Source organism: Vanellus vanellus (assembly GCF_965231255.1).
Source record: "Vanellus vanellus genome assembly, chromosome: 3".
In the NCBI taxonomy this organism is placed as follows: domain Eukaryota; kingdom Metazoa; phylum Chordata; class Aves; order Charadriiformes; family Charadriidae; genus Vanellus; species Vanellus vanellus.
Genome location: NC_138907.1, coordinates 124,087,468 through 124,114,743, shown reverse-complemented (window position 1 = coordinate 124,114,743; position 27,276 = coordinate 124,087,468). Strand labels below are relative to the sequence as shown.

At 40.0% G+C, this 27,276-nt stretch overlaps 2 protein-coding genes across 2 annotated transcripts in view; both read left to right on the top strand.

Annotated features, from left to right (window-relative positions):
• Positions 1-2,190: 2,190 nt before the first annotated feature.
• LOC309670625 (uncharacterized protein) lies at positions 2,191-7,036 on the top strand. Its single transcript, XM_082481635.1, has 3 exons — positions 2,191-2,267; positions 2,477-3,106; positions 3,780-7,036. The coding sequence occupies exons 1-3, from the start codon at positions 2,225-2,227 to the stop codon at positions 6,416-6,418; spliced, it is 3,312 nt and encodes a 1,103-aa protein (XP_082337761.1). The 5' UTR covers positions 2,191-2,224; the 3' UTR covers positions 6,419-7,036.
• Positions 7,037-9,598: 2,562 nt separating this feature from the next.
• The window catches only part of CDC5L (cell division cycle 5 like), a 36,131-nt gene continuing 18,453 nt past the window's right edge, over positions 9,599-27,276 (top strand). The window contains exons 1-13 of the mRNA XM_082480450.1: positions 9,599-9,727; positions 12,060-12,163; positions 13,046-13,207; positions 14,078-14,205; positions 15,053-15,152; positions 15,407-15,625; positions 16,746-16,890; positions 17,015-17,203; positions 18,979-19,127; positions 21,763-21,925; positions 23,347-23,511; positions 25,179-25,259; positions 25,621-25,866. Coding sequence (XP_082336576.1) covers positions 9,683-9,727; positions 12,060-12,163; positions 13,046-13,207; positions 14,078-14,205; positions 15,053-15,152; positions 15,407-15,625; positions 16,746-16,890; positions 17,015-17,203; positions 18,979-19,127; positions 21,763-21,925; positions 23,347-23,511; positions 25,179-25,259; positions 25,621-25,866 — 1,896 coding nt within the window. The 5' untranslated portion in view covers positions 9,599-9,682. The remainder of the gene's footprint in view (positions 9,728-12,059; positions 12,164-13,045; positions 13,208-14,077; positions 14,206-15,052; positions 15,153-15,406; positions 15,626-16,745; positions 16,891-17,014; positions 17,204-18,978; positions 19,128-21,762; positions 21,926-23,346; positions 23,512-25,178; positions 25,260-25,620; positions 25,867-27,276) is intronic.

The window sequence follows — 27,276 nt, the reverse complement described above, 5'->3', positions numbered from 1 at the left end:
GAAAAAAGCCACAAGCTATTGCACATGGATCCCATGACCTCACTAACACTGAAAACCAATTCATTTTGTGTGAAAAAGTGTGTGACACCAGTATGGACCTTAGAAGACCAGTCATATATCACAGCAGACAGTCCCATTACAGTTCAGGCAAAACAAGGACCCTTGAAGTACAGTGTCAGGAAAAGTACCAAACAGGCACATTTCCAGTCTATGGTCCACAAGGTGCACACTTGCCTTAATGAATTGGGGAATTGCCATGAATCAAGGACAGATACTGTCACTCACAGTTTATGGACTGTTAAGTATGGGGGCTGAATGTCGATGTCCACTACTGCAGAAAAAAGAAACCAGCAACATCAACATCCTATTTTTCCTGAGGAAGACTCCAAGATGACAATTCAGGTGTTGTTCTCTTCTCAGTCTAAAACTTCTGACTTTAATACCCAGAGAAGCAATGAAAGAGTGAGCCTAACACCAAGAAAAAGTTATACAAATAAAGGAGTTCATGTGTTACAGTTTTAACTGCAGTATTATTACTATTATTGAGATTTCTTGTGCATTTAAGTGCACTCTTACTCCTTCTTCTGTGCCTATTAGGAGTACACGCTCAGCCTTGCCAACAACTGGATTAGGAAATGGAGCTGCAGCTGCCTCCCATCCAGTGGATTACTGGATTCAGCAAACCCTAACACTTTTCTCTCAGGCCTTTGCATGAGGGATTCAGTGCGTCCTTACCTCGTTATAATGGACTGCATGTTTTTAGCAGCACCTGAGAGCTCATCAGACCAGCTGAGAACAATCTCTTCAGGGCAAATATGGCCAATGTTACTCTCATTACTCCTTTACTTTTTAGCTCAGTTTACCTTCCTTTGCTCCCTTTTCTCTCAACAGCCCCAGAGAATGGGCAGTTGAGCAGTAAAAAAGGAACAAAATCTCCTGTCACTCTGCAAGATGGGCATCAGCACCTGCGCTGGCTGGGATAGTTAACTTTCCTCACAGCAGCTCTCATGGTACTGTGTGTCAGATTTGTAACTAAACAGTGTTAATAACACACAAGGTATAGGATGACCCTGCTGGTCATTTGGATGAAACTTCTTTGGCGAGTTGGGGTCAGCTGTCCCAGCAGTGTCCCTTCCCAACCTCCTGCCACCCCCAGCCTACTCCATGGGGGGCAAAGGGGCAACCAGTGAAGGCACTGGTGTTGTGCAAACACTGTTCAGCCAAAATACTGGTGCCTTATCAACCCTGTTTGGGTCACAAATACAAAACACAGCACCATACTGGCTGCTATGAAGAAAATCAGCTCTATTGCAGCCAGATCCACTACAGTAATTTATTTCACTTTCTGTGAAACCCTTTGGGCCTAATGACACAACGACTTCATTTTTCCCTCAGTTTATAAGCTGAATTGGCAAGGACCTAGCACTAGGGAGTGAGAGTGAAGCACAGCAGTCTTCAAGCCCTTGAGAAATGTTCACTGACCAGGAAACCCCTCCTTCCGTACGTCCTTCAGAAAAGCAGAACACCAATTTCCAAGCTCAGGCCTTCACCAAAACACTCAGAAGTCCAATCCTGAAGCCATCTCTGAGTGATTATCTATGATAACCATGGAAACAGCAGTCTGGGTAAACCGGAGACCTTGCAGCTCCCTTTCCTCACCACGCAAACATCCTCAGGCCCGCTCTGCACCAGCCTCTCCCCTCCCCTGCATGCGCTCAGACTTCCAGCTCCCCTCCTCAGCAGCGGGGCCGAAGGAAACCTGAGTTTCCATGGCCCAGCCACCACAAGCTTCTCTCGAATTCCTGCGTGGGGAAGGAACGACCCTGTCCCCCCCACCTTGCCCCCGGCTGATGGGCTACTTTATCTTTCTGTTTCGCTTAAAACGGGAGTAGATTTTGCAGAGCTTTTGAAAACCTCTCCCTGCCCGCGGCTCGGGTTCTCTAGTCCAGGTAATGGCTGATAAAACTCATATTTAGACGAATACGACCCAGCCGCCCGCAGTTACCTCAGGGAAGGGAACAGCCTACCCCTCAGGCCACGCCCCCCCGCCGCTCCCGCCAATCAGCAGGCAGCAGCCGCGCGCACACACCCTCACACTGGGAAGCGGTGCGAGGGGCGGTGCTTTCCCCTCCCTGCGCACGCGCGGCGGGCCGGCGCATGCGCGGTGCGGTGAGGCTTGGGGGCGTTTAATGTCAGCGCTGAGCCAGTCGTGCCGGGGCGGGAGATGTCGGTGGGGCAGGAGAGGCTGGAGCTGGCGGATGGCAGCGGTAGGTGCCTGTTTCCGTAGTAGGGAGCCAGCGGGGCTCCGGCCGGGCGGGGGCTGAGGGGAGCGAGAGACCGGGGGTGGGGGGGTGTCCCCTTCCCGTGCGCGGGCGACCGGGACTTGCGCATGCGCACTGGGCGGCGCGCGGCGGAGGGCCGCTGCTGTCTCAGATGTTTTGGAAATAGTATTAATGCGTTCTTTTTGTGTCCCCAGATCCGGACGTCTTTGAAATCGTGCTCCCCATCACCGTCCTAGTCCTGAGCGATGATGATTTTCTCCAGGACGATGCCGAGGAGCGAGCCGTCTCGGTTCCCTGGTGGAAGGAGGGGGGAGAGCGGGAGGGAGACTTAAACAATAGCGATTTCCTAAAAGATAACGTGACACCTTCAAATGGCGGTGGTGGTGCAAGCATTGGTGAAGAAAACGAGACTGCTGCAGATAAGGATAATAGTATAAAATGCTCTGAAGAAAAATGTGTTGCTGAGAGTGCGTGTAACAGGTCAGAATCATCCTTAAGTGATCAGTGTGATGCTGACATGGATAAACATAGTCAAAATTATGTGTTGCCTACACCACTTTGCAAAACAGAGCTTACAGAGATAAACGAAACCAGTGACGGAAAAGAATGTGATGGTGACGATGGTTTTCAGAAGATTCCTCCTTTCCCCTCTACTGGCAAGGAGGGTGAAGATGGGACCGTTGAGACAAGTGGGCAGCTGACATGGGCAGCGATATCCAAATGTGAAGAGGAACTTGTCAATGGTGCAAATGTTCTTTCCGATGAGATTCAAGAGGAGCAACGAGAAATCCACAAGGAGATGGAAACAATTGTCAAAATGGAAGGTAAGTTGTTAATAAGACTAGTGCAAGAGTTTAAGAAATCTGGTAAATATCTCAAGTTATTGAAATAGGTAGGAAAGTGTATAGGAAGAATGCCAAACCCACTTGTTTCAGAATAAGCATTTTAACTTAGATGAATGTAAAGCAGAAAGAGAATACTGGTTGGAATATGATTAGTTCTTTCACAGACTCCTGTGAAAAGTTGTGGAGCTACAATAAGTTGGTACTGTTCCATTCTGCTGCAGTTTGCATAAGGATGGCCCTTCTGAAAGGAAAATAAAAAAAAAAACAAAGCAGGAGCATCATACTTGTGAGAATGGAGCTGTAGCAAAGTTTGGTACTTTCACAGGAACTGTGGCATAAAGCTGTTTAATTAAAAACTAGGGAATGCAGTGTTGTCCTATGAAAGTAAGAGCTTTGAGTGAAAAGAGGAAGTGAAAAGAGGGAGGCTCCTAACTAGGATTTCTTCTCTTGAAACATTGTTTAAACGTTGAGGGGGGAAAGCAACGTTGGAGAGAGACATTAAGAAAGAAGTGGAGATAGGAAAAAATTAAGGAAGCAAAAGGAGTGAAGAACAAGCAAGTTGTTAGACGATTTGGTATTATTACTACCAATTAATCATTAACGTTCATGATTGTATGAAATGTCATGTGTGTGACTTTGTATCTCCTTGTAGATCCTGATTCTTCAAAGAATGGGGACAATGAAGCTAATAATAGAAAGAGAAGTGAATTTGAAGATGAAACTATGAGTTCTCTTTTGGAACACGGCTTGAAAGAAGAACCAAAATTTACCTATAATTGTTCTGCTCTGTTTCTTAACGGATGTTCTACTTCAGAAGAATTGAGAGCTGATGTGGGGAAACTGGAGATGAAAGCTTCCACTTCTGCTGAATCAAATACTACTGGAGAGCATACTTTTAAGACATTAACTCCATTTCCTAAAAAAAGACATCGGCAACAAAAAGTTGTTTCTCATGCAAGCCCAAACGAATTGCAAAGCCAGCAGGAAGGTTTATCATGGCTAAGTAATAGTGTGACCATCAAACCTCTTTCTAAAGCATCTTGTTCTATAAATAGGCATGAAAGGTTGAATTTGAAGTGCAGGTTTTGTAGTTCTGTATATAAATGCAGTGCACATCTAAAGAAACATGTTTATTCAGCTCATAAAGATAAGAAAATATATAAATGCTGCTTTTGTAAAAGAACCTTTTTCTTTTCTGTCAACCTTAAGAATCACCTTAAATTTCATAAGAAAATGAGTAAGTTGCAAAAGGCAAGAAAAAAAAGAAAGAATGCGAGAAAAGTTAGGCGGAGAAGATCTGAAGAAAGAAAATCTGAGACCAAGAAAAAAGAAAGTAAATATGAAAAATTTTTCATCAAAATGGAAAGGGACTTTACACCTCTGGGTGTGCCAGTTAGTTTTTCCTGCAAAATTTGTTTCTTTGCTTCATCAAATCCTAGGATTTTTATTCGTCATGTAAAGGGACATAAAGAGAGACCACCTTACCAGTGTCCTCAATGTGATTACTCCTGCATTAGCTTATCCCATCTGTTAAATCACATGTACTGGCATGCTGGGTATAAGCTCTACCAGTGCAGGTTTTGCACCTTTTTTTCATTATATTTTGCAAGCATGGTAAGGCATAGCTACATACACACAGCGGCCAAACCATATTCCTGTGAGTTCTGCCAGTCAGCATTCACAAGCATCACAGGGTTAAAGAGACACAGAAGATTACATGCGGGCAAAGAAACGTGCCAAGGGCAGCGACTTGACTTCATAAGTGGAAGAAAAAGGACTCGAAGACCTTTAAAGAATTATACATGTGATGAGTGTAACCTAGTGTTTTACACTAGAGGACATCTCAGCTTTCATAAGAAATTTCATGAACAGGTTAAAGCTACTGCTAATGGTTATATGAGTCAGAGCGATGAATATCATAAAAGCAAAGTATGCAAAGTTGACAGTGATTCCCAGGACCATGTTTCTCTGTCTCTTTCTGCTAAAGAAAATGATTGTCTCAGTGGGAGAATGCTGGCTTCAGAAGTAGACTTTGAGCAGGCAGGTTATGTGTGGGACGATAAGAAAATGTGCTCTGGGAAGAAGTACCCTGGAAAGAGCCATGGAAGCAACAGCTTACCTATTATTGGGAATAGATCAGAAGTTCCTCTGAATTCTGTCGTTTGCAAAGAGGAACCACTCTTCACCTCCAGCGCCTCTCATTCACAAGTTCAAGATGATGATGCGTATCATAGATTTGTGGAAAACTTAAAGGATACGTGGCCCTCCAATTTGTCTACATTCAAAATGTACAAGTGCCAATGCTGCAATTATGCTACTGCTGTTCACAGAGACTTCAAGCTGCACCTAAAAATACATACAGATGAAAGACCGTTTGTGTGTAAAGAATGCAGTAAGACATTTAAAACATCAAGCCATTTGCAGAAACACAGCCTTGTTCATGTAAAGAACAGATACGAGTTTGGCCATTGCCTCTATGTAGATAGCCGTTTAGAGAATCTTGAATTGGATCATGAAATGCATGTAAGCATGTATCCAGAAAGAGATTTGGGTTCCTCAGAGGGTTCAAACAGCGTCCATTCCTTGCTTGGTTCGAAAGTCATTGGAGTACAGCCAGATGTCCAGAGAGGCAAAAAAAATGATTTGCTAGCACAAAGTCAGCCACGATTCTATCAGTGTGCAGAGTGCAAGTATGCTACTTATATTTTAAGCAACCTTGAACTACATGTAAGAACTCACACAGGTGAGAAGCCGTACAGCTGCAGTGTTTGTCAGAAGAAGTTTCGTACTTCCAGTCACCTGAAAAGACACAGTCTCACGCATTTTAATATGGAACATCTCAAGTGCAAGAGCTGTGACTATTCAACGAGCAAATGGCTGTCCTTGAAACAGCACCTGGCTTCACACTCCTGTGAGGAAAGCTCATCTGCTGGCTGGCTCTACGAACAAAAGCAGCTGCCTGTCAAAACATACACATGTGAAGAGTGTGGCTATTGTACAGCCCACAATGGCAACTTGAAGCCACACTTGAGAATCCATACAGGGGAGAAGCCGTTCAAGTGTGATCAGTGCGCTGTGGCTTTCCGCACATCTAGCCACCTGAAGCGCCACTTGCTGACTCATTTAAAGTTGCACTGCAGAAGGTGTAAATTTTCCACGCTAGATAAACATGCTTTCCAAAAGCACGTGAAGACACACACTAAAAAGTACAAGTGTGGAAAATGTAATGTGGTGCTGCCTACCAAAAAACTTCTGGAAAAGCATAAGCGGCAACATAAGCTTGGAATATAAGCTTGGGAATTGCAAGTTGGTACTTGGTTATGGAGAGGTTTGCATGTCTTGAATTTGTTTGTTGCTTTACATTCTCCTGCTGTTTCCAGAATGATGGCTGGTCATAGATGCATCCAGCATTTTGGTCCAGAGAGTGAAACTCAGGGTACTGGTTTGTTCCAGATTCTTCTGAGAGCTTCAGTTCTAGCACAGGCTGTGCTAAAGAAGATCTTGGAGGCACTTTTTCATGCCCAAGTAACTTCTTAATACCATGAGGTTGGTTATGAATTGGCTAATGTTTTATCAGTTCAGTTATTCTGTGCCACTTATTTGTTTGTAAAAAGTTAATAAAAAAAAACCTCTTGTCTAACTGAAAGAATGTTTAAAGGGAGGGAAGGAAGTGCACATTATATTGTATAGTAATAACTTTTCATTTAAGAATTGTCATTTTGTTTGGAGGCTTAATGCTACTTCCCATCTGCTGAAAGCTGCATTTCCTACTCCCAGGTGCTCTTGCAATAGTTGCAAGAGGAAAAAAAAAAGTATCTCACAAAATTACAGAAACAAAAGATTGATTTCATCAATGTATAATTGGCATATGAAAATATTTTCTGTATATGCATATATATAAAGGATTTATTAGGCAGTTTCTTCTGTACTTTTGATAATTCTTTGAGTAGTCTGACAGAAACGGTATTGTCCTTAATCAGATATTTTGTGATACTGAGAATCCTTGAATTAATTTTCATTAATTTTATGTAAAGTAATGTTAATCTAGTATGAAATGCCTTATCTTTTCTCAGGCTGGTAGTTGCTGTGCTCTTTGTTTCTTAAAATAGACAATACCATACTTTCAAAGAACTTCTCTGTTAATTTAACTGCTTGCTGACCCATTGCAAATACTTAGTTATGCTGAGAACCTTAGCAGTATCTTGAACTGTAAGATTTCTTTTGTTAAAGAGCTTTACTGTGCATCTAAAATACCACGTATAAGGACCACTTGTGCCAAACAGCAGTTGTTACGTGGTAAGGTGAAGACAGACAGATGCTTCTTCCACTTTATATTCACATCTAGATAAATCTTTGTTTTAGAGAGTACATTGTAGAGTGCTCGAAACACTGTGTGGACATCACTGGCTGTAGTTGCGTTCAGTGGTATTGAGAACAGTGGTGTTACCATCTTGTGTGAGGAAAGACAGTGGCAAAGGACTGGTGCTTACTGTCCCCTGATGTTACAGTTCAGTCCATGAAACAGCAGAGTAAACCTATAGCTTAATTTAGAGAATGTGAACATGAACCTAGCACTGCTTTCAAATGTATGCTTTTCTTTATACATATAGATAATATCTTACAGAGGCTTTCAGTCATGTAGAACACAGGTTGGAAAAGGTTGCCCAGAGAGGTGTTAGGGTCTCTTTGGAGATACCTCATTGGAGATACCTCATCGGAGATACTCAAAAGCCATCTGGACATGGTCCTGGGAAACCACCTTTGGGGTTGGGCCCCCCCGGCTCCCCCCTGCAGGGGGTTGGGCCAGATGACCTCTGGAGGTCCTGCAGCCATTCCGTGATTTGAAACGCAATTTTCCAAGAGTGGATTGAAACTCATTAATAGATGTAGATCTTTGTAGTTGCAGTAAAATCAGACAAGTAAATACCTGTGATTACGAACCCTAGTGGTTACAGAGGCTTTTGCTACAAGCTGGGAGGTCACCATTTGGGAACGAGTGATTCAGATTTTAGAATGATTGACCTAACCACCCAATACAGTTGTGAGGAAGAAGAGTGTTATCCTGATATGATTAAAGAAAAGCATTTGTGGGAAATACTAACACTGTTTTATAAGCATGGAGGATTTTTAACCTGTATTACTGTACAATTCTGATAATTTATTTGAAGAATAATTCAAAAGAACAGTTAGGAAACAAATGGTGAAGAGAATTGTAAGCCTATATATCAGATGATACTAGGAAAGCTAAATCTGATGGAGAATAATTGTTCAAAAGTAGAGTGTACAATTATAAAGAAGGGAGCTGTGTTTAAGGAGGAAAAATTAATGAAATTTTGAAAAGAGTTTGTAAACAGCCTAAGTTTCTTATAGTTGTAAGAACAACAGAAAACATTTTTCAGATGGAGCTTGATGAGTTTGTAAAAACAGCTATTCCAAGCGGTTCCCTGTCATAAAAAACGAATAAAGGATTTCACAACTGATAAGGTTAAGCTCTCTTCCTTATGTCAAGTGCTGCACTTTTGGGGACTTGAAGTGTTTCTCAGTCTGCCAAGTAAGAGGAATTTAAATGTAAAATTTTACGTTTTAAAATAAGGATATGGGCTGGTCTTGATTTTTTTTTTTTTTTTTTTTTTTTTGTTGGCTGAAACTGTAATATTTTTTATTTGTGCAGTTTTAACAAAAAGCAAAGCCTTTACTAAATCATACTATGAAATTTTTTATTTCAACTAAAAAAATTTGCTTAATTTTCTTTATGAATGCAGCTTGAATTGGGACAAAACAGTAAAACATAATAGGAAATCACACTAACAGCACACGACTTGAGCAAATAGGTGTCATTTTTTTATATGTGAGGCACCTACTAAATATGTGAATAAAAGTTAAACACAGGATGTAGTAAATGAACATAGGTGAATCAAACTGTGCTGCAATATGGTTAACTTTCAACCTGATCTATCTATGACAGAAAGAGGGAAATACGACAGTTTTTATTTATTATGTGTTACAAAGTGCTAATACCTCAGTTTCCACGGGGCCTGCAGTAAATGTGCGTTTTTTTCCTCAGAATAAAAAAACGTGCTGTAAACGTGCCATGAATGAAATCCGATTTTTTTCTGCTGTCTCCTTCCATCCTTGTTTGTGTCCGTGGGGGAATTGGACAGAATTTAATGAATTTAATCCTTTTAAGAGCAGGCCCCGTCCCCTCTGCCGTGCGCACCTCCGGTCGACAGGCAGCGCTAGGCCAAAGCGCCGTGCCCGAGGCAGCGCATGCGCAGAGCAGCTACGCTGTTTCTTTGTGCGCATGCGCAGGGAGGAAAACGCCCCGTTTATTGTGCGCAGGCGCGGAGCAGCCAGCCCCCTTCGACCCCGCGCATGCGCACAGGGCCCAAGGACACGGCGGGGGGGTGCTGGCTGCTCCGCGCATGCGCAGGCAGAGAGCTGTGACCGCGGAGGGCGCCTGCGCGGGGTCTGGGCCGGCCCCGTTGAGGCGAGCGGCGTCTTTTTTCCTTCACTGCTTTTTCTCTGCCGGACTGTCCGATCCCCTTCGCCGCCAAGATGCCGCGGATTATGATTAAAGGCGGTGTGTGGCGGAACACCGAGGTAGGACTCTGATCGCTTTAATCCCCCCACCCCCCAAGGGCCGGGGCCTCAGCGGCTGGGGAGGGGGGGTGCACTGCGCTAGTGCGCAGGCGCTGGTGTAGCGGTCGTAGTGCGCATGCGCAGGGGGGTTGGTCGAGTAGGGTGTCTTGTAACAGTGCGGGGGGACATGGGGGTTGTTTTGGGCCCTATGTAGTGGGGAATGTAGAGGGTTAGGTGTCTGTAGGTACTGTGGCTCTGATTCCTCAGCCGCCTGGACCTTCCTCCTCGTCCCCAGCCATAGTCAGATTTGTTTCCCCTGAAGGCTGCGTGTTGGGGAGGACAGGACAGCCATGTGTGTGTCCTGCCCCTGCCCCACAGCGGCTGGAAGGGATGTGTAGGCCGTCTCGTCCTCGGAGATGTCCCTGTTGCAGGCTGGAGTGTGTCTTATACTTCGTAGGCAGGGTTCTTATTCTTTAGGGGTATGAGGCAGCCGGAATCTCTTGCCCTTGAAGGCCTTTCTGAATATGGAAGTGGTGAAGATGGGTATGAGCTCTTCATGTGCAGTCCTAAGGGCTTTGTACACAGAAATCTATGTGTTGTTCCAAAAAAGAGCAAAAAAACATCCCTCTCTCCCATTTTTGCCATCACATGCTTTCAGCACTGCAACTGATTGTGGAAAGAAAATAATAACATGAGAAATCAAGGATGCCAGTTTTATTAGATGGCATGCATGCTTAAAGCAACAGGAGGAACCCAACGTTGTGTAAAATCCAGAACTCTGGCCCTGTGTACTGTAAACACTAGATGCGTATGTAGTTCCAGAAAGCAGTGAGAAAAAATAGCAGATAATAAATGTACTGTGTCCTATATGTGCTTTTAACCATTTGTGACATATCAGCTGTGTGCCAGGAGGCAGTTAAATTGGGAGTCAGCAGGGGGTAGGAAGAACCCCTGTGTGCTTAACCCTGTCCTTATGGTATTCTATAATGCCTGATTTTGGTGACTTTTAAAAGAAACATCAGTGGGTTATGTAGATGGTTGTATCACCCGTTAATGATTACAAGAAATGAAATAGCTCTATTTGGTACTATTTTTTTTTTTTTATGAGCATTTTGATTATCCATAAAATGTTAAACTGGTTCCACTTTCTTTATTTTTATGTTAGGTCATTTGTAAAATGACCAATTACTTGCAAAAAAGCCTGCCAATGACATCAGTATGGCTACTGTATGCCATATAACACCAAGTAAATTTTAAAAAACAAAAGAGGATTTATTATTTATTTTAAAATAGAAATTACACGAATTGTTTCCTGTAGCAGCTCCAGCCAGAACTCGTCGTCAGCTTACAGTTAAAACTGCAGTGTGCTCTGAGAAATGTCTGTGCTAGACAGAGTATCTGTCCTTGATGACTAGCATCTGCACGGTACAGCTGAGCAGACTCTGAACGCAACTACGAGTAGTTATTGGATACAGAAGAGGAACATCTGTGGTTGACAAGACTGCAAGAATAGCTTTGATGCATTTAAAATACCACTTTATGACCTTTGAGGAAACCAGAAATAATGAACCCATTTATCTGGGGGGAGGGAAGAGAGGGATTGATGGACGGATTGACAGACAATTGATAGGACTTCTGGCTTTTGATGAAGTCTCAGTGAACATTTGATGTGTATGAACAACCTGACTCCCAAGTTGAATCCATTACATATTTTTTTCTCAGAAGTTTATAAGCTTTGGGATCAGCACTTTTGGATGTTACATTCTGAACATTAAAGTGATTTATTTTAAATTTTACTTGTAAAAGAGAAATGTACTTTAAAGTTCCTTTACTTTTGTGATTCTTTCTTTTTTAATAGCATATTCCTTCGATAGTTAGATTTTCATTTGCATTAAAGTATGTAATTTAAAAAGAAGATAATTTTATATTCTTATTTAAAACAAACCACCCAAATGTATCTATCAATTCTATTTTTTTCCAAATGTTGTGTCATTACCAGACAAACACTTCCCTACCTTCTTACTGCTGTCCTTCAAGGAAGACATACAGAACCTTTAAAAACTGTGATTGAAAGTAATCGCTTTGGAAGTTCTGTCGGGTCTGTGAAGTTGGCCACAATAATCATCACGTGTCTTTTTCATATAATCTTTATTGATTTTATTTGCCTTTGAAATACAAATCCTCATTCATCTTGAGAAAATTTAGAATAGAAGCAGCAGTGCTGTGCTTTTTTCACTGGGTCAACCCATTAGGTGAAATCCACTGTCGTCTTCTGTGCTTGAGCTCAAACTTTCTGTTTTGCAAGTGCTTGTGATTCATAACAGTTGTTGGTTTGGTGTGTTTTTTTTTTAAGGATGAAATTCTGAAAGCAGCTGTGATGAAATATGGCAAAAACCAGTGGTCTCGTATTGCTTCTTTATTGCATAGAAAATCAGCAAAGCAGTGCAAAGCCAGATGGTAAGTGAGAAGTGCTGTGTCTGGGAATATGAGATTCATAATTAGTGGGAGTTTAGAAATTACCACAGATTAATTTATGTCCACAGAGGAACAATAGTTTTAAGATTGTTTGATTTCTGCTATTGTGAATATTTTGAATTCCTATTGCTTGAAAGTAATTGAACAAAAGTAGCCAAATGTTTTCTTTGCCAGTGACTGCAGTGTTAGCAAATGCAGGATCAGTTAAGGTTGCATACATGATTTTTTCCCCTGTATTTAAACTAATCTAATCAGTGCGTATTATCAAGGAAGTAAAATTTTAAGATATTAATCTCTCTTACAGATAATTTTCTAATTTTTCATAATGAGAGTTTGGCTTGAGGATAAATGTTAGAAAATGCACTGGAATTTGGTTTCATATTAAAAAATAGAAGCTTAAAATTTATGCAAATACATGCAGTACAAATCTATTTGAGAATCAGACTTAGTTTCTCGAGTACTGAACTGCACATATTTATTAGAATACTTTTGTATAAAGGTAACAGTACAGGCACAGTTAAAGATTAGTAAGATCCAGACAAAACAAATCTAGTGTTTTTGGTACTTTTGTTTGTTGTGATTTTTACTTTTCTTTTTATGGATTAATTTTCTGACTCCTTACTTAGCCAGAATAGAGATGGAGAAAGGAAGAGAAGGCAGTATCTGTATGAAAAGCAGTGGATAAATAATACATTTTAAAGCTCAAATACATATGTCATAAAAATACTCTGGAGTAAGCATCCTTTTGTACAGAAAAAACTTGAAACTGTGAAATTTGCATTACAAGTTTTGTTCTGAATTAATTCAAGACAAATCAATTGATAGCTTGGATCTGTCGTCCTTAATTTTTTCACTTTTTAACAGGTATGAATGGCTAGACCCGAGCATCAAAAAGACGGAGTGGTCCCGGGAAGAGGAAGAGAAGCTGTTGCACCTGGCCAAGCTAATGCCAACCCAGTGGAGAACCATTGCCCCAATTATTGGAAGAACTGCTGCACAGTGTTTGGAGCACTATGAATTTCTGCTGTGAGTTACTGTTGTGCTAGAGGTGCATAGCAGGAGAATCTGTAGAGTTTGTTGTAGTGGTGTGTCATTCCCTTCTCCCATGGTGCTGAAGTATGGTGGTTTCAAGTTGACGAAGTCCTTTTGGAAGCAAACCCTTAAGGACTATTTCTTTTCAGTCGATGTGTCTAGCTTGAAAGAAGAAGCTTCTGGAACCTGGAGAGCAGGCTTGAATAGAGATAGGTGTATATTTTCTTGCTTCTGGTCATTCTGGCTAGAGGAGTGTCAAGATTCATGCTTTTTATAGGTTTCCATTTCGGGTTTATTTGGGTATTTTTTGACTGGCTGATCAGCGTGAGAGAGTGGGTGAGAGAGAAGAAAAAGCAGACACCAGACACATGTTGTTGAAATGGCTGAATGTGCAGCCGTTATCTCTGCATGCTACATAGGGTTTCTTTAGGCCACGAGCTGGGAAGGAAATTGCTGTTTTCCCTTGTGAGCTTTCTTAATTCTGGTGTGACTGATTGAGTATAAAAGCGTAATGGGAAACTCAGTGGTTGGTTTTGTCACACTGCCTGAATTTTCATCCTTACTGCTGAAGATTACCTGGGGAGAGTTCTCTACTATTAGCTTTGTCAATATTGTATTTTATAATATATTTCATTGTTGTAATGTAATACTGTGTTGGCTTCTTTCTCTTGTCTGATTTAAGATTATGTAACTGTGCCATGTTCATAAATCCCTTCTGCAGTAATTGTGTAGCAGCTGTATGTATGGTACATAGTACAAGGTTACTTTTTTTTGATTAGTCTTTGGAGACATTTAAAGGATGGTTATTATGAGCCTGGGGGAAAACAAAGAGCCAGTTGTGACATACATACAATGGATTTTTAGGGACAAAGCTGCTCAGAGAGACAATGAAGAAGAAACTGCTGATGATCCTCGGAAACTTAAACCTGGAGAAATTGATCCAAATCCAGAAACCAAACCAGCCAGGCCAGATCCTATTGACATGGATGAAGGTAATATAGGAGTTTGTTTACTGGTTTTTGGCAGAAATCTGATCTCTTTGGTTTAACTATTTATACAGCCTCTGTACGCTGGGTTTCTCTTGTCTTTTTTTTCTCAACACCCTGATGACTTTTTCGTATAGGTTTTGTCTCATTTCTGTATCGGGCCAGTCAGTTATAGTTTCCCAGTGTACTTTTCCTTTTCTTGGTGTGTTTTCTGCCTTCTGATCTGTCTTCGTCATCACTTACCATGACTGACTGTTACTTGTTTTGACAACTGCTCTGCTTGTTTGCGTTCTTATTTTGCATCATCTTCTTCCATCAGCTCCTACCTCCCAGATGAATCTGTGCTGAAGCACAGGACTACGTGACTTTTTTTCCTCACACATAGCGATGCTATGAACTAAAAAAATGAATGTTGCCAAAATTCCATGCATGAATCAATGCTGGTTTTGAACAGTCACAAGTTCACAGATATAGTGCTCTTGGATCTGGATGTAAATGAAATTAACAAGTTCTCTAATACAGTACTCTCAAATGAAGATGTAAATGAAATTATTATTTTGTTAGTGTAGTAAGTTTGCCTTTTATGTAGATATTTTGATTTGCTCTAGATATTATTTCAATTATTTTCAACATTAGGCATTCTTTTCTTAAAGCTTTCATTTCATCTGGCCAATGATTTAGAAAATGTATTGGAACAACTTGGAGAAAACTAGTTTAGTGATCATACAGAATGCCTGGGAAAATACTGATTCATTCAGCTTTTAAAGATTGCTTTCTGATCTTAATGTCGCTTTTTCCCTTACTCCCATCTTTAAGTGCAAATTCACAGCTGTATTTATCTGTGCTATTGTAGATGAACTTGAAATGCTGTCTGAAGCTAGAGCTCGTCTGGCTAATACACAGGGAAAGAAGGCCAAAAGAAAAGCAAGAGAGAAGCAACTGGAAGAAGCTAGGTAAACTTATGCTTAGTTTCATACACTGGGACTGCTTTTGTTGACTCTGGAGCACTTACAATGCATAAAGATAGCCACAGCCTTAAGTCATTGCAATATGAGACTTTTTGATAGTCATTTATGACAAGAGCTTCATTCTTGTTTAAGTACGTGCAGCCCTATGTCAGGAGCAACTGATTAAAGTAGTACCAGATCGTAGGATACAGGAGCCACCTATAGGTGTACACTTTAAATCACGCATTACTCTTTCTTAGACGGCTTGCTGCTCTCCAGAAAAGACGAGAACTTCGGGCTGCTGGAATTGAGATCCAGAAGAAAAGAAAAAAGAAGAGAGGTGTGGATTATAATGCAGAAATTCCATTTGAAAAGAAGCCTGCCCCTGGTTTTTATGACACATCAGAGGAAAACTACCAGTCCCTGGATGCAGATTTCAGGAAGCTACGTCAGCAAGACCTGGATGGAGAATTAAGATCGTAAGTGTGTGTTATGCGAAGGAGGGAACACTATATTTGAAAAAGAAAAAACAAAACAAAACAAAGAAACCCAACACATATTATAAATGCTAAGTCATGGAAATGTCTGAAATATAATGTGGGCAGGAGTTGTATTTTCTGTGGGACAGATACCAGTGCAGCTTGCTTCTGCCTTTTCAGTCTTTGGTATTTTTATCTTTCTAAAAGTTCTAGTTGAACCCTTTTTCCATAAGAATAAATTTTCTCAGGCACATTCTTGCTCTTTAAATTGAAATTTCAAGTTTTTTGAGGTTTATTTTCTTTTAGCAGTAGATTTGCTTGTGTATTTGCAGTCCTTTCTCCAAGTCGTAACATTATTAAGATTGCCTTCCAGTGTAGATTTTACTTGTTGTACTTAAGAGCAATTCCATCAAAAGTAATACTACAATCTCCTTTAATGCTTAATTTATCCCCGTCCGAAAAAATCCTCAAACGTGCAGTTGAGAAATTAAATGTCCATCTTCCTCAGCAGCAGTATGGCACATATTTAATTGTACAATTGCATTTCCCACTACTTATGCCAGCTACTTTTTACTGAGAGGGTAGGTCCAGTCTGCGTATGATGTGATTTATTAGCTTGGTATCTAATTAATTCTTACTGTACAGCTCTTAGTTCAGAGGGTCTGGCAGGAGCTTCAGACTGCCATGAAGAAAATAGCGTTTTCATTAAATACTGAAGAGAACTTGGTTCCCATACCACACAGAAAATGTTCGTCTTCCCTTAGCAGCTGCTGGAGGAAAAGGGACTGTTCACATCCTCTTATTCTTACTGTCTAAATTCTTTGACTGACATTTTTTTTCTTACTGAGTAACCCTGCTGATTGTAGGTGAAGCAACCCCCTGTTGCCTAATTCCAGAATGTAGAAGCATTACACAGCCTTGTTCTAGGTTCTGCTGCAAGATCTGCAGACCATGTCTCATCACTTAGCTTCTGCACCGCAAGGTGGTTTACTTTTCCTGCAACATGCTTTATTTCGGCATATCCAGTTTTTTATTAGCATGCAGGCTTTTTGCTCTTTGCTTGTTTTAGTTTGTAGCTGTCCTGTATGTTCTAAACCGATTCTCTTGTCCGTAATGACAGTGAAAGGGAGGGAAGAGAGCGCAAAAAAGACAAACAACATATGAAACGGAAAAAAGAGTCAGACTTGCCTTCAGCTATTCTCCAGACCAGTGGAGTGTCAGAATTTACCAAAAAAAGAAGTAAACTAGTGCTTCCAGCTCCTCAGGTAAGCTGTTCATTGATCAATAAATGACACACAAGGCCAGTGCTGATCAATAATTTCTGTTTTATCAAGTGGATTTTGTGGTTGTATTTTATCTTATTATGCCTTGGAATTTTCTCTTTTAAAGATCTCTGATACAGAACTTGAAGAAGTTGTAAAAGTAGGCCAGGCAAGTGAGATTGCACGCCAGACTGCTGAGGAATCTGGAATTACAAACTCGGCTTCCAGCACTCTTCTGTCTGAATATAATGTGACCAACAACAGCATAGCACTAAGGACTCCCAAAACTCCAGCAGCACAAGACAGGATCCTGCAGGTAGAGTATAAATGTACAGAATGGGCTTTTAGTTTTAATAGTAGTCAGCTGAATAGATGTTGTAAATACCATAGAAACCTTCCTTAGATGATGTGCAGTAGTGGGGTTTAAACTGACACGTGACCTCCAGGGCACACTGAAAAGCATAGGAGCAGATCCACTTCTATCTGATCAGTTGTCACCGTGCTTCAAAACACTATGACACCTTTTTTTTTTTTGTATTAAATAGTGCATGCAACTTTCAGCATTAACCTTTTTCCTCGTGTCTTATATAATTTCTCCTTGTTTTGGGTACCTCTCAGTATTGAAGGTGTATATGTCCTTAAAATGATGTCTTTAATGTTGTTTCCTACATAGTTTTGCTGTTCAGCTTTTATTTCAGTTGCAAAAAGTAATTAACTGCAAAAATGCAAGAATATTTTCCTAGCATTCTATTGGCTTAAAACCACTAAGGACAAAGATTTTCAAAAACCTACTTCTGCAGCCTCTGAATTATATTTGTGTTGCACTGATTGTGTGTGTGTAGGTTCTTTCAAAAACTAGTAGTGTTGGGTAATGTTTTCTTGAGTGTGGGGAAATGGCTAAATTAAAGCAGTGCACCTGGTGTGTAAAACAAACAAACAAAACTCCACCCTCAAAACCCCACCCCAAACAAACAAACAAACCCCCCCAACCCTATGTTGGTAATGATCTGTATTTCAACAGCTTTTGTTTCATGATGGGAGAAAAGAGAAAGTTCCTGACTCTACAGATCATGACCTAACACTCTGTGTAATGTTTTCAGGAACGATTATATTCACCTTCAGACAGAGTACTGTGACATCACATATGTCACAGTATTATGCATGTACGCAGTTCTGTAGAAGGATTAGTGGTATTATGTGAAGATATTTGCTATATGCATTAGTTTTGTTGTCTCAGGTCATTTTCAGAGTGCCTTAATTCTTCAGTGTAAAGGCAAAAAAAAAAAAAAAAGTAAGAGAGTGTTCACGGACCCTTGAGTCACGGACCAAAAATCTGAATAGTGGCCATCTCTTTTGGATTATTCTTTTTGAAGTGCAGTTTGGATAAACTTCATTGATGTTGGATTTCAGAGTGCAAATATGCTGTTGCCTCTGAAAATGAGGATCCTTAGGATGACTTGAGTATTCAGTTGCTAATAAATCTTGCAGATTTATGGAGTCTGGCAAACTGAAGGAAGTTGAAACATTAAGTAAGCCAGTCATTTTTGCAATTCCAATTTTTGATATATTTTACTGAAAATGAAGATTACAACCCCTTTCATTGGAGCAGTAGGGTTTGTAAATACCATTTATTTTATTAATTTATTATTTATTATATTAAAAAATAGTGGTGCCCATTGATAGGCCGAGGGGTAATGGGCACAAGCTTGAACACAGGAAGTTCCATCTTAACATGAGGAGGAACTTCTTCACTTTGAGGGTAGTGGAGCACTGGAACAGGCTGCCCAGAGAGGTTGTGGAGTCTCCCACTTTGGAGACATTCAAAACCCACCTGGACGCTGTCCTGTGCAACCTCTTGTAGGTGACCCTGCTCTGGCAGGGGGGTTGGACTAGATGATCTCCAGAGGTCCCTTCCAACCTTGACTATTCTGTGATTCTATGGGAGTTAAGTGGTAAACTTTTTACACAAACTGATTGATATCCAAATAACTCTTCACCTGTCCTTACTGCTACTGAGTCTTTTAAACACGTATAGTAGGGTGTGACTCTGAAAGTCTTAGTGATGCACTGCATGTGTTGTCTGTTCTACAGGAAGCACAGAATTTGATGGCTCTCACTAATGTGGATACCCCCCTGAAAGGAGGTCTTAACACTCCCTTGCATGAAAGTGACTTCTCGGGAGTAACACCACAGAAACAGGTTGTTCAGACTCCAAATACTGTGCTTTCCACACCCTTCAGGTAAAGCCGACTGTTTTTCTACTGGGTGCACGGCTGGGCCTGTATCTGGTGGAGGTGGGTGGAGGGAGTGGACTGCAATGTGTGAAATAGTACATCATGATCAGTTCTTCAAAACAAATTTTAACTCGCTCTTATTTCAAACCCTTGTTGTACAAGTTTCTCCTTCTCTGTGTCTTTCGCATCACTCAGCGACATCACCTTCATCTATATTTGTACAGTGTACAGCTCACTGGAGTTTTGGTCCAAAATGAGGTCTTCTGTGGTCTGGAGCAGTATAAATTTTACTGAAGTAATACAGGAGTATAAATAGTAAGGTGGAGTGTCATTCTGTATGTGGATCCTAGCCTTTCCAAAGTCATGCCTTTGAGTTGAAGGGGTGGGAGGTCCCTTGGCCAAACCCACATCGAATTTTTGAAAAGCTGGAGTAAATATTTTATAAGCCATATATATCCAAAATAAAATATTTCTTATATTGCCAATCTAAATAGTATGGAATTGCTGGTTTAACTCATACAGTGGGTCCTGAATAAATATATATCCTGCAAATGCCAAATACCATATGGCTAAAAAATACTTGGTACATTTTGTCTGTCAGTTTTTTTCAGGTTAGGTTCTAATTTTACTTGTATCATGCTAGTAGGAAAAGTGGAGAATGAAATAAAAAGGACCATTATGGCAGCTTTTCAAAAGCAGCTTTATTTTGTTGTTTAAAAGCTGTGTGCAAAAGCCCTGCTCTTTTAATTGGATCTACATAAATGAATCCTTTGGAGATCTGTTGGCGTCAGTGCAGTGCAGAATGAATGTAGAGTTTGGCCTGGAGTGATCTGGCTGTTCATTTGGGGTATTTTATATTAAAAAATATAAAGACATTCTAATTTTGTTGTCTGATTGGGCTTTGTTGTTTGTTTGGGGTGATTTTTTTAGCTTTTGAAATTCACATTTGCACATGAAAATATGGTACCTAAGTATCAACTTGGCTTGATTGCAGAAATGCTGTATCAGTGTGAAAATGCAAGACCTTGAGTAGAGAGGAAAAAAGAATAATCCATTAAGTGGTTCAAAATAAATAAAGGGAAGCCATAACTTTTTAAGGAGGTAGAGTAGTGAAGCAGAGCCATCATCTTATTATTTACGCCAAAAGAGCAAATATTTACATTAAGTACACCTTTTTTTCCTATAGTGGTACAAAATTTGTAATATCTTGATGCACGGTTTTTATGGAAGTTGTTGCCTTGCATTAAGTTTTTTGTTCAGTGGGTTTTTTTCATGTCCTAGTTATAAGAATTTTCTCAAAAGGTATTAAAGGAAAATTGTAATAGGGTTTTAAACACTGCATGGAACTAAGACAACTAGAAAAAAACAACCCACTTACTTGGAAATTGTTTCTTCTGGAAAATCAGCGTAAAGATTTTTCTACTAGTGTAATCAACAAAGTAAATATATCCTATGAAACATTCCTTTGAAAACAAAAGTTCGTTTCACTTGGGTTTTTTTTGTGGGTGTCATCCTGAAAATGTTATTGCTTGTATTTGTTATACTAAACGAGAATTCATAAAAATGGGTGAACAACCTCAAGCAACGGGAAAGCATCACTTGGCTCTCACAGACGTACCCAGTAAATAAGGCACTGTTGTATCCCTTAAAAGAGGGTCAGTAGTGTGTGTCAGGCCATATATGCAGTTGTGTTTGTCCACCATTATGGCATCTACTACAGAATGACAGTGACTAGTAACTAGACATGATATATTAAATCATCGTGTCCAGTCTGTCTCCGCTAGGGCTATTCTCTATAGCACACCTACATTGCTGTTGGAAAATATTTATGTAACTGTAGATGAGTACCATAACATAGGCTTTTTTCTAAAACTTTTTCCCCTTCCTGAGCTTGTTTGCTTTGAGACATTTAACAATGTCTTCTCAGTTTATTTTTATTATTATTATTATTATTGTCATCACTATGTGAGACCCCATTATAAGCTCGCAACAGAAAACTTCCGGCTATACCCAAGACAGTGTCTGCACACCTTTCATGTAGTAAGTTATTGCATAGAGAACAGGATTTCTTCCCAGCCTAAAGGAGAAGCAACTGAGGCCCACAAAATCTAATCCATCTTGCCTAACCTCTTAGGTGCTAAAAAGTAATTATTGTAGTGTAATTACTCCTTCAGTAATCAGTGAAAGCAAAGAGGCATGTTCAGAGTGATTCATTCAATTGTAAGATGGGACAGCTGTTAAGCCAGATGGATTCAGAGTGAATGACTTGTCACAGGTGATAGGGAAATCAGATCTTGCAATTAAATCCTGATTACTGTATCCCAGAATAGCACCTGGTGACAAGATAATCTCTCAAAACTAACAGTGGGAGTTTGTGTTGATATAGTTCCTGAAACTTCTCTTAACATAATGATGTGCCTAGATTTCAGCTTGACAGGTCCTTGGTTACGCATTGCCAGGTTTAAACAATTTATTTTTTGGATTCTTCTAATTGTGTATTATGGTTTCACTGCCTCCCAATAAAAAATCTAGATTGTATTTGTTAATGGTATTTACATAACTTCTTGCAGCATTCAGACTTTTGCAAGTAGAGTTCTTTGGGGAGAAAAAAAATAAATTACTGTATCTGCACTTCCTTTAGAACACCTTCTCATGGACCAGAAGGCTTAACTCCACGCGGAGGACTAACTCCGAAACCTGTGGTTGGTACAACTCCTGGTAGAACTCCACTGCGTGATAAATTGAACATCAACCCGGAAGAGGGAATGGCAGATTACAGTGACCCATCTTATGCAAAACAAATGGTAAGAAGTACTTAAGAAGTGGGTGTCAGTGTTCTGTTAATTTTCAGGAATTTTAATTCTCATCTCCTGAAATAGCACTTTATAGCAAGTGTTATTTCTACCACTTGTCTACAGGTCTGTACTCATTACCTGATAAAATTTGAAAGAACAGAAATCTTGCCACTTAGAACAGCTTTCAGTATGCTCAGTAAAAGCACCCTAAAGCTATTTGTCAAAGAAGACATAGTTAAGTTTCAGTCCTACTTGTATCTTTGAAGCTGAGCAGGAAATATATATCAAGGAAAGATTCATTTTCCTCGCCATACTACACAGCTCTCAAATCCCTCATCATCTGGGCTTCCCGCTTTACCTACAGGACCTTTTCATCAGTCTGCCCTGTTGACAACATTGAGCTAAAGGAGTTTAATTTTTGCCATTAGCAGCACGTGGTTTTGAGATGTCCAGTAATCTGAGTCCCATCCAGATTCTTTCGTCGCCTTTGACAACAGATGTTTCCATTCTTGGAGATTCAGCCAGATGTACCTCGCCAATTAGACATGGTATAAAAGGGCATATACCTAATAAGTAGCACCTTGGGAACTCCTTTTATGTGGCTGATTCTGCAGCCTTAGCTGTGAATTTGGATATCTCCCACCAGACCTATTGACATTTTTCTTTTTGGGCTAGCTAAGGATATCCACTTCAAGTTTTTGGCATGTTCTTCTCACAAAAATAACTCTTCGAGTTCAGAATTTCAGGTTTTCTCTTAGCTTGAAGGACAAGGATTATTTGATGTCCTTATACTTACTTTGGTTCTGCCATAGCCTTTTTATAGGAAAAAGGCATTTTACTGCTAGAAGGAAAACTGGGGCTTCAATTTCCTGATGGACTCCACTAGTTTCCAGACCTGGTGCTGTTTGTCTCATTTTTGTATCGTGCCACAATCCCCAGATTTGCAAGCAACTGCAAGAAAAAAAGTTCCAGTTAGGTTTGCAAATACCTCTGTGTCTATCATCAGTGTGGACACACTTTCACATGTTTTCAGTTTCTTGAAAGATGTTTGTGTGAATCTGCTGTTGTCCTGAAGCTACTGGGAGGCGAAGTGCCATGCTGTTGTTTTATTTGAGTATTTCAGGCTGTTTGAAGATTTCATTAGCTATCTTTAAGAAAGCTGTGTGTTGTTTTGTGGCATCAGAGAGTTTCTGTGCTTAACAGTCCATAAACTCTGGTGTGGTGGTCTGTAGGCCAACCTGGGTTAGTAACATGCCCCTTTTGTCTGACTTGAAAAATTTTGTTTCTGTTGGCTTTGTGGCAGACTAAGATTGCTGGGTGATATTCGTTGTGTATTGTTCATGTCTGTTAATGTAGATGAATGGAATTTGATTGTATTGCACCTTACTGCATGAGTTCAGAAGCGTTATATCTTAGTCTTACTTCAACAGGAGAGAGAGTCTCGTGAACACCTGCGCCTTGGACTCATGGCTCTTCCTGCTCCAAAGAACGACTTTGAGATTGTTTTACCTGAAAATGCAGAAAAAGAACTTGAGGAACATGAAGTAGATGAAGCCTTTGTAGAAGATACTGCTGATATAGATGCCCGCAAGCAGGTAGGTGTGTGTGATGTGGATAGTGCCTTTTGTTTAAAATAAAATAAGTTCCTTGTATGGTTTCCATAGTTTCATACCTGTTTAGTGGAAGTGGCACAGCTTCTACAGAATAACAAAGTAAAATGTACCTGTTTACTGTGCTCCCATGAGAGTATATACACACAGAAGCTAAATCAGTTTTCCCTCTGAATCCTTTTCTTAATTTGTTAAATGTCGTGCATCACGTGTCATTTTCTAAGATGAAGTCTCTAAGAGTGTGTACGTCCTACCTTCTGCATTTGTCCCCCAGAAGATAAAAATATAATTAAAAGCATTTTTCTGCAGAGACACGTGCTTGATTTTAAACATGCTTGGTTTTCTTTTTTTTTTGTTTCCAGTCTCAGGTTATTCTCTTAAGGTCAAAAGTTACTGTTTGTGAAATATAAGGCAGGTATATACAAATTCAGGCAGACTGGTAGCACACAGATAGGCAATCCCTTTTGTATGATTTGTGCCGCAGGATTCAATCCTGCTTTAGCAGGGGAGTTGGACTAGATGATCTCTAGAGGGCCCTTCCAACTCTGATAATTCTGTGATTACCCAGACAGCTAAGTTGTGAATGGGTCCCCGTTTTTTTATTTTGTTTTGTTGCATAATCAAGGAAGGCTCGCTTAAATTCTGCTGGCTAAATAGCTGTACGAGCCAGTAATTAGAAATACTTTAAATTTTTCTGTGTATAAGAACAGCCTCTTTTCCATTTATTGTTTATCCTAATTGTTGTGACAGACAAATTATTTTTGTCATATACCTTCAAGTAAATGTTTTTTTGAGTTCATAGGGGGTTTTGCCAATGACTGTGCTTTGTCAAGTGAACAAAATATTTGAAAAAAAAATCCTATGCTCTGATATCTTCTCATATAAGCATTTCCAAGAATTTGATTCCTAGCATGTCCCGTTTAGAGAGGAACATACTATGTACATATATGTGCATGTCTCATGCATACACACACACTAATAAAAATTCTGCATAAATACAGCTAATTTATATGTGTAGAACAGAGAAAAGAATTTGAGTTGTAATGTCATACAAGAGAATAGCATCCTGCCTTCCAAATGAAGGCATGACATGGCTGGGATTAGAACATGGAAGGTCTTTGTCATCATTTGTGAAAGTTTAGACAACACTACCTTTTCATGTAATTTATTGCCTGGAAGTGTAATATAAAGAGAAATCTCATGTTTTTACACTTCCACAAGTATTGTTTTAATGAAGTAGTTACTTTTATGCCGTAGAAGAGGACATGTGGAATCCTGGCTGCAAATTTAAGAGTCTTTCTTTTCCTGGTGGATTTCCTGTCTGGAGAGTTAGAGCAGATGTCAAACTTGATGCAGAGAAATTTGTAAAGAGCAAACTCTGCTGGGGTTGAGGTTGAAGGAGAATTTGATCGCTGGAAATTACTTTTTAGAATATCTCTCCTCTTGGAGTTAGTTTATTTCAGAGGCAGTAAATTATGATGTCATCGTGTAAAGAGTGACCTGTTATTTGGCTGTGACTTCATAACATGAAGTCTTTATACTTTAAGGAATCTTTGCTGCAGTAATCAATCAGGTTTTTTTCATCCATGCATTTGTAGAAAGCATCTGATGGTATCACAGTAGCTGGAGTAGTACTTTGCTTGTTTGTCTAGGCTCTCCGAGATGCGGAGCGTGCAAAGGAATTGAAGAGAATGCACAAAGCTGTTCAGAAGAATCTACCACGGCCCTCCGAAGTAAGTGCAAACGAAATTTGCTTTTAAGGAAAAAAACAGAAATAAAGGTTTTAACTATTATAGGAGGAAATACAATTTAGGTAGATCATGAGAGAATGAAATCTGTATTTGAGTATGCTGATTTCAGTGTTTTAGGAAACTTTCACAGCAAAATTGTCATGAGGTATTTCATATGCACAAATGAAAGCACAATTGGGTGTTTGGGTTGCTGTGTCTGTGTCACACCGCAGGGGATTTTGGCACCTGTTCTGCATGGTTTAGCTGATATATAAAATGCATATTCAGGTGGAGACACATGAATTTAACGTGATCTTAGGTGTGTATGATGTTTATGAACATGTTTTTTTTTATTCCTGGGCAGGTTAATGAAACAATACTGCGACCCTTGAATGTGGAACCACCTCTAACAGACTTGCAGAAAAGTGAAGAGCTAATAAAAAAAGAGATGATTACTATGCTTCATTTTGATCTTTTACACCACCCATTCGGAGAACAGCCTACCAGTAAAAAGGGGAAAGGCCCAGGATTTGGAAGCAACAATGCAGAACATATGGCTTACTTGGAACAAAATCCTTATGAGAAGTTCTCCAAAGAGGATCTCAAGAAGGTGAGAATTGTATGGCCTAATTACCAGTCACCTAATGTCTCCATATGTCACGGTCCTGTAATCTTGCAAAAAAAGGTGGGTTCAAGTCTGCACAGAATTTAGTTGGGAGGTCTTCAGAGGGGTGTATGAAGAGCTGTAAAGATAACTTAAGCGCACGTTCTCTCTTCTGTGAGCTAATGTTTATGTAGACAGCAGAATGATGAGGGTGCGATATTTGTCCAGACACATTGCCTTTTAGATACAATTTTGAATGTGTTGTGATTGCTTATCATTTTACGTAAGGGTAGGAGCTGTAATACCCCACCAGTTACCAAATTCTACTTTGCTGTTTCTGGAAATTGATATTAAATCAATGAAACTAACTGGCTGTGATATCCACCTTCTGCTGCCTGTGTATCTTGTTAATCCATAATTACTAAGCTATTTTTTTTTCGTAGTAGCACAGACTAAATATGTCAGTGGTAGCCAGCTTATAACTTGGAGCAACAAATCAAGTTGTTTAATTATGCTTGTCAAGCTTGATCCAACAGAGCTGTGCTCACGCAGACCCTGCTGGGCTGTGGCAACTGATCTTAAAGCATACCTGGTTAAAAAGCGCTGAACAGACAGAATTGGTTGTTGCTGGATGAAATGAGTAGGCTGTCTGGGCACTCTGTCTTGTTTTGCATTGTAATCCCAAGTTAAATAGCAGTCCTGTACCAAGGGTTCCGGTTCGGGTTGTTCATTTATTTAAGCAGCTACAGATGTTGCCTTTTGCTGCCAAGTGACAGATAGACAGTTCAGACGCACAGTGCTGTGGTTAGCTCTTTCAAAAAGTTTCACCTGTGAAGTTTTGCCAGTAACCTTTGACCAAATGCTTACAGGAATAAAAATAAATGAAAAGGACAAAATCACGTGCCACTAAGTCATATGTTTTATGCAGACTCCTGCTATCCGAGATTTGCGTTCTGACAATAGCTGTGGTATCTCTACACCTAAATCCCATATTACTTTAAAGTGACTCTAAAGATATACAAGCAGATTTTAAATCCGTCTCCTTGACCATATCTGACCAATGAATCAAGAGCCTAAAATGAGAAACACTGAACAGTATGTACTTCCAATTTGCTGTTAAATGAAAAATTATACTTGAAGATTTCTGAGCAGGAGAAATTAAAGATGGAAAATACAGTTAGATCATGAATTTCACTGGCCCGCCAGTGTCAGATTGTTCTCTTAGGAACACTCTGAGTGCTTTCTCTGGTTGTTTTGAAGTGCAGCGAGAATTGGGTTTTCTATCACTTCCCTTAGAGGCTATTACACAGTCCAATAGTTTTTGTCTGGAAACTTTCTTCAGAGTCCTTGGAAATTTTATTTCTGAACTGGTGGGCAGAAGTTGTTTGCATCCTTGCTCCTGCTTGCTCTCTAACG